This window comes from Copadichromis virginalis, linkage group LG11 (genome assembly GCF_057382275.1).
Source record: "Copadichromis virginalis isolate Kocher_CV1m ecotype Utaka linkage group LG11, C_Virginalis_male_GT1.1, whole genome shotgun sequence".
Taxonomy (NCBI): Eukaryota; Metazoa; Chordata; class Actinopteri; order Cichliformes; family Cichlidae; genus Copadichromis; species Copadichromis virginalis.
Window position 1 is genome coordinate 19,398,676 of NC_140628.1, and position 7,808 is coordinate 19,406,483.

The 7,808-nt window shown below is 37.8% G+C and overlaps 1 protein-coding gene across 2 annotated transcripts; it reads right to left on the bottom strand.

The window, feature by feature from the left end:
* Positions 1-2,183: 2,183 nt before the first annotated feature.
* Positions 2,184-7,808, bottom strand: LOC146698376 (N-formyl peptide receptor 3-like). 2 transcript variants are annotated; one of them, XM_085472661.1, is made up of 3 exons: positions 7,726-7,808; positions 3,546-3,575; positions 2,184-3,388 (listed from the first exon to the last, which is right to left on the bottom strand). In XM_085472661.1, the coding sequence occupies exons 1-3, from the start codon at positions 7,806-7,808 to the stop codon at positions 2,425-2,427; spliced, it is 1,077 nt and encodes a 358-aa protein (XP_085328787.1). In that variant the 3' UTR covers positions 2,184-2,424. The 2 variants fall into 2 exon arrangements, with proteins under 2 accessions (XP_085328787.1, XP_085328786.1); XM_085472660.1 differs by lacking the exon at positions 3,546-3,575 and having other exon boundaries at positions 2,184-3,400; positions 7,708-7,808.

A 7,808-nucleotide genomic window follows, 5' to 3' on the forward strand; every position in this document is an offset into this window, starting at 1 on the left:
AGAGTAAGAAATTGAACCACACTTGGTGGTGTTTGTAGTTCAACTTGACCCGGTTTAAATTTCTTTTTTACTATGGATTTAATTTGTTGATATTCTAAAAATCTTTTCTTGTTTATCCCATATTGTGTAACTAGTCCGTCAAATGAGATAAATTCTGTTCCTTCTAGTATATGTTCTAAATATTTGATTCCTTTACCACTCCAATCTGAAAAGTTTATCATATTATTGTTTTGTAATATGTCAGGGTTGTTCCAGATAGGTGTACGTTTGCATGGGATTAATGAAGACGCTGTCAATTTTAGAAACTCCCACCATGCTGTCAGAGAAGAGCTGATGTTGATGCTTTTAAAGCATTCATGTCGTTGGATGTTTGAGCTGATAAATGGTAGGTCTGAGATCTCTAGATTATTGCAAAGTGCTTGTTCTACATCTAACCAAGGTTCATCTAAGAGGGTATGTTTTAGCCATCCTGAGATAAACTGAAGCCTGTTGGCTAAGAAGTAGTGCTGAAAGTTAGGCAGTTCTAGTCCTCCTTTATCCTTGGTCTTTTGTAGTGTTTTTAAGCTTATACGTGGGGGTTTATTTTTCCAAAGGAATTTGGACATACATGAATCTAGCGATCTGAACCAATCTTGTGGCGGTTTAGTTGGGATCATTGAGAATAAATAATTTATTTTTGGTAAGACCATCATTTTTATAGCGGCAACCCTTCCCATGAGTGATATGGGTAGACATTTCCATCTAGCCAGATCATCTTCTAACTTCTTTAAAAGTGGGATATGGTTTAATTTAGTTAGATCTGCAAGCTTGGGAGAAACATTAATACCTAAATATTTTATATTTCCTGATTGCAGTGGTGTAGAAGAGGAATTATGGAGGGAGCAATTAATCGGTAGAACTGTAGATTTTGACCAGTTAATTGAGTAATCTGATATTCTTGCAAAAGAGTTTATCAATTCAATCACCCCAGAGATATTGGTTTGTGAATTTTGGAGAAAGAGTAACACATCATCCGCATAAAGGCTGATTTTATGTTCCACGTTCTTGCATTTTATGCCCTTAATTACTGAATTCTGTCTAATTGCTGCTGCTAGTGGTTCAATAAAAATTTGACCATTGTTGTCTTCTTCAGCGTCAATGTGGAAATCTTTTCACCCTTTGGGTTATTACTGTGTTTGTGGAATCTTTTTGCAATAGCTGGCATGAACCCAAGTGGCTCGACCTTCGACCTAAACTGCTGTCAAGCTGGTCTGATCAGCACCCGGTCTCCCAGTCTGGGAATTCCCCACCTTGGAAGGATTTCAGCATTCACCATGTTATACTCACACATAAGGCCAAGTGTTGGAATTTAATAATCTTTAATACAAATATACCTCATTGTTACGTATCTCACAACTGCTTAATATTTAGCATCACACACTTGTTTATACTTTATTTCACACGGTTAAGTATTGTAAAGTTTTTTTCACAATTCGGCTGATAAATAAATATAATATTTATTCACCTAGATAATCCTACATTATTTATTTTTAAAAGTGATTATTATTATCCAATGTTTGATGATTTTTTCAGTAAATACTACTGATACACATATCAGTTTATTTGTAAAACAACACAGGAACAGTGATTACAAGAATGATCACAGTTGTCATTCTTTATTGGGTTAAAAAAACTTTTAAAGAGCAAAAGCAGAAGAATAAGAATCTGTGAGACTGTTTGGCATCATAATATCATGATAATGATATAATGATCTTATATTATAATAATGAATACACTGAACTGTAGGAAGGTCAAATATCTAATATATAATATAAATTTTTGCATGATATTGGTAAGAAGAAGTCATCTTACAATAAGACATCAACATTACACACTGTTTATTAACACATGGAAATAAATGGCAGGCTGTGTGAATGAATTATCCTTAAAGTATGTTTTAACTGCCCAATCCATGCTTATCTAAGATGGCATCTGTGGGAGCTGTCATGTCCCGTCAACTAAATTTGCCTGGTATTGTTTGTGTTTTACAAAGTGAACTGGACACAAAAGTAATACTGATTTTGATTTTGCTGACTGGTTCTTCTTCTGGGAAGTAACATTGTTATAATCACACAACAACAACAACAACAACAACAACAACAACAACAACAACAACAACAACAACAACAACAACAACAATAATAATAATAATGGCACAAAGTTAATGTAGTCAGGAAAAACAATACAGTGAAGAAATAAACCATCACAGCAACATTTAAACAATTAGCTGTTTCCATTAGATTCATTTTTAGATTCATTTCATAAGCACATAATTTTATTAAACCTTATAAAAATTTAATCTGCCGTTATATTTACAGCTGGTAAAAAGTCCCCCAAATTTTTCAATCAAAGGTTTTAACATGTTTATTAATCTCATATACAGCCTTATACCTCAGTAATCAAATCTGACTTTTCTCTGCTCTGCCTGGTGTTCACTGACTTCATGTCACTGGCAGAGTGTTTTTTCTCTTTCTTCAAGGCACTCTCCAGCACATTCAGGATGGATTTTCGGACTTCAGCCTTAAAATCTTGTCTTAAGAAGACATACAGCAGTGGATTCAGGCAGCAGTGAAGAACCATCAAATTCGAGGCGACATTCGACACAATTAGAAAGGCAAAGTGAAATGTTGCATTTGGTGCCTTAAATATCACCAGCTGAATAAGATCAATGATGTAATAGGGAGCCAAGCACAGAAAAAAGGCAACAATAATGGAAGTGATAACTTTAAAGGGGCGACTTGATTGGCTGGCCAGGCTGTGGTTTCTCCTGAGACGATGGATGATGACAGCATAACAAGAGACAATGACAGTTAAGGGGACTGCAAATCCGAGAAGGAAGTGGGTGATAACAATGGTCTGAATGACAGTTGGTGTTGCTTTTTCAAAAAAACCGATGTTGGAGCAGTAAGTTGTGTTTTCAGTTTCTTTCTTTGTGTCCATGTAAAAATAATGTTGAATGTTGACAATCAAAGCCAACATCCAAACACACAGACTAACATAGGTTGCACTGCGTACATTTCGGTGGTTCTGAGCCCAGACAGGCCACACCACAGACACACATCTGTCCACACTGATCACCACCATAATGTAGACACTGGCATACAAGTTTAGAATGATTAGAGTGCCGCACAGCTTGCACATGAAATTGCCAAAGGGCCAGTGAAACTGCAAAGCCAGGGATGTTGCTCTAAGGGCTAGAAACACTGCAAAGATGAAGTCAGCCACAGCAATGTGGAGGTACCAAATTGTGTTAACAGTTTTCTTCATCCTGAACCCGGTCACCCAGATAACCAGTCCATTCCCGAGCACACCGAGGAGAGACACCAGGGAGAAAACAACAACAGCCACGGTGGTAAGAGACGAAAACAAGTCAACCCAAGAATCGTTTAGATCAGGTGCAGCAGTTGTATTGATTAGACTGGCCATCTCCATTATTGTTTATCAAGAAACCTGTAATATCAAGAGAACAAAAAGAACAGAAAAGAGACATCAGGGTCTGTATGAATGTATGTAAAGTAATCTTTAATTTTCCTAATCTTTTAGATTTCTGCTTGAGTAGAGCTGTTAAGCTGTTAAGGCAGATTAAGGTCTAGATTTCACAAGTGATAAGCCAAGAAGGAAATGAAGAAATTTCAAAGTGAATTTAAGAGATGAACTAATCAATTAAAGCAATTTTTAAAATAAGATATTGTATCTCAAGATGAATAAGTTTTACAACAAAGTGGGTATAACAGGGACATGCTTGTTGTTAACACAGTAACTCATGAAGTTACTGAAATTATCAATAAAAGGTGCAGGAAAATAAGGAGGTGTTTTTGTCTGACCTTTGATTTATGTAACAATTAGACACAAGGATGAAAAAAAGAACAAAATTTGGTGACAAAAGGTTTGATAAAATCTCTTAAATGATTTTAAATGAAGTAATCTTAAAAAGCAGCACTTATTGTGAAGCAAAATATTTAAGCTCATTCAAACTATGCTATTTTAATCTATTCAATGAGTGGTGCATATATGTAAAAATAAATCCATAGATGATGATTTTCATGAACCAGCAGCCTTTTTCAGAAGTTGAAATATTTTGCCACAAAGGCAGATTCCCCTCTGTTCATGTTGCCCAGTGCAATTTCATGTCAGTTGTAATTAAAGACTTTTTATGTTTATGTAATGAGGAGAACTGTAATGACCTTCGTGTTTGGTTTGAATACACCTTAATACAGCAAAGCGTTTTTTACAACAATTAGAAACAGACAGAAAAACATACGCACGATCACTGTGTGAGAAACAAGTTATAATATGACAGAAAACAATTACTTCAAGAATTCTCATCAAAGCAGTGCTCTCTCTTAAATGCAACAGCTTAGCTTGTTTGCTTAATTTTAATAAATTATCTTATTGTATTATGTAAATACCAGGGTCAGTCTATTCCTGCATAGCAAATATGTGATGATTTTACAAACTTACAAAAGGAAAATATCAAAGATCATTTACCTTTAGGGAAGCTCCCTTGTTGGTTGTTGATGAATGCAATGCAGAAAAATGCCAGGTTAATATATGTGAGGTAAGACGTCACTGCCCACAAAGAAAGAAATTGAGAGAGAGCGAGAGGGAGAGAGAGAGAGAGCAAAAGATGTCTAAAATCTAAAATATAGTGTGCCACCAGTATAGCTCTGTTATCAGCATCCTGTTTTGCAAGCTTGGTCAGCTTTTGTATTTACTCTGAAAGTTGCCATTTTTGCCCTTACATTTATCTCATTTATTCTTTCTCTTGATTCTTAGTTTATTTCTGTCTTAACTTTTACAGTGTTCAAAGAATTAAAGGGACACTTTGAAAACACATCAGACCTTAATGGGAAAACAATGTGCCGAGCTTGAAGGACAGACTGCCCGCATAGGCGAGAGGGGAATTTTAAAAAAATATTGTAGGAGGTGACTTTGCCTCTGAACAGGAAAATATGTACAGTCGGGGGTCAAAGTGGGTTCAGCAGGTGGGGAAACAATGACTCTCTTCTCTTTTTGCTTCTCTCTCTTAGCTTTTTGTTAAAGCAAAAATAATAACCCTACTTTGAAAATGGAAAACTAGAAAGAACAGATATTTATTTAAAATGTAGGGACCGTCACTCACCAGGAGAAATGCAGGACTAAGTGGACAATGGGCAGTGAACAATTTCATTACATTATCTAATGGCAGTCAGGGTGCTGTTACCTTGCCTAGAGGTGTGTGCATTACTTCAAAGATTAGCAGTACCCAGTAGAGGAGGCACCAGAAGCAATGTGAGAGAAGTGGGGCAAGCCTATTAGGCCACCTATTAGGTAATTCAATTAGTTATTATTGCCAATGATTGCTCACTAGATCACAAAATATACCACATACTTTTATGAACCACAAAGGTGAGGGACCGCTGTGTTTTCAATAAGTCTTGGACTCTGTCATTCAGCTAGCTGGGTTAACAAGCTACCGCACCAACTGAGCCTTAAGTTAAGACTCATGGTGGGGAAGTGTGTGTTTACATCATTGACGCTTGGTGCTAAAGTGCTACTGTTGTGCACAAATGCTGTCCTCCACTGGCAGTTTATTATCATTGAGAAGAAAGGCAAGACCATCAGACCCTGCGTAGAAAACATTGCATTTGTTCACATCTCCTTTTGAGTTATTACAGGGAGCAACCATCTTCAGTAAACTGGACATGCAGAATACTTACCATCTGGTAAGAGTAAAGGAAGTGGATGAGTGGATGAATACCTCCACCAGGAAGACGAACTCAGCCAGCCTCACCTCTGCCATTTTGAGTATCTGGTGATACCTTTTGGTCTTTCGAATGTCCCCTCTGTGTTTCAGTCCCTCGTGAATAACGTCCTCCAGGACTTCATTAATCGCTTTGTCTTCGTCTACATGCTTATCTTTTTGAAATCAGCCCAAGAACATGAAACCCACGTCAGGCAAGTGCTACAATGTTTGTTGGGGAATAAACTTTTTGTAAATAGAAAAAAATATGAATTTCACATTGACACAGCTTCCTTCTTGTGCTACAGAGTAGAGAAAGGCAACCTCAAACCAGAGCCTGCAAAAGTGAGGTAGTAGTAGACTTGCCAGTCCATCTAACCACATGCATCTCCAATGTTTCCAGAGTTTTGCTAGCTTGTATCGCTGTTTCATCGGCGATTTCAGCAAAATGGCCTTACTCTTAACACATCTAACCTCTCCAAAAGTTTCTTTTAGTGGTGTGCGGATCGATTTTGAAATATCGATTCTTCCGATACCAGTAATTTATGTTCTAGTACTTTGGGGTAAATTTTTAGTTTTTCATTAACAGGAAAGCAGTGGAAACAAACTATATCATTCGAATTGGAAGGAACTACTTCCTCTTACGCCTTTCATAGTCATGTGCGAAATACGGCTGTATAAATGTGTCGCAGCCCCTGGCGTGCGCACTCACAACAATGGCTGAGCGTAAACAGAGTCATGTGTGGACGTATTTTACCTCCACAAACAGTCAAGACGCGGTTTGCGATACATGTGGCAAGACAGTGAGGTGTGGTGGCAACAGCACTAACCTCGTCAAACACCTCAGAGTAAATCATGTCACAGAATATGAGCTTATGTTGAGACAAACTGAAGAGGAGGACAGGGACAGGTGCTACCAGGGCGAGACAGACGTCTCTCGCGGAGTCCTTTAGTACTGCAGGCAGGCAACATGCTCAAATAGTGCACAACTTCAGGTTTTTTATTTCTGTATGATAATTCTGCATTATTAAGCAATGAGAACAAGTAGTCTGATGTCCTGATCATTATGAAGCTATATTACTATATTCTCATTACAATTTCATAATACAATTATATATTGTATTATGAAATACAATAAAACATTACGTTTTTGTACAGAGTATCGGTATCGGATCAGTATCGTCGATACCACCCTGAATTTTAGTTGGTATTGGATTGGAAAGGAAATCAGTGGTATCGCACATCACTAGTCTCTTTCCAGTGGAATCCTTCAGCGTAGTCAGTGTTTGATCTCCTGAAGAAATGTTTCGCCACCACTCCAGTCCTGTCCCAGCCTGATATTAACTGCTAATTTATCATCGAAGTGGATGCCTCAGACTCTGATATAAGAGCAGTCCTCTCTCAGTAACGGGAAACTGCATCCATGTGCTAATTTCTCCTAGTTGTCTCCTTGATTGCAGTGGGTATGCCGATCGCAACAGAACCCCTGCACCAACTTACACCAAAGGCCAGAAGGTTTGGTTCTCTACTCAGTAATTGGGAGTACTCTCCCAGTTGGACCATGTGAAATAGAGTCTATGGCCAACCCGGTTTTGTGCATCTGAAGCTGCTTCTCAATATGCAAACTCATAATGCGTTCCATGTATCTCAACTAAAACCTGTCCACTCCACATTCTGGTGAAATCACTGTAAAGTGCACTAAACTGTGATTCATTTCCACACTGATCACTAGAATGTAGACCATGACAAATGTGTTCATATAGACCATATTTATGGTGTATCACACTCAGGGGTAGAGATCTTGCAAAGAAGAAGTCAGCTACAGCAAGGTTGAGGTACTGAAATGTATTGACTGTTTTCTTCATCTTGATCGTGGTCACTCAGATATCCACTTGATTCCAGAGCACGCAAGGCAAGAGCCCAGGGAGAAAACAACAATACGGATGTTGGTGAGAGACTGAAACAACTCAGCATACACAGAGCCATTTGGATCAGGTTCAGCAGTTATATTGATTTGACTGAAAGAGTTAATTGTTATATCCATCAT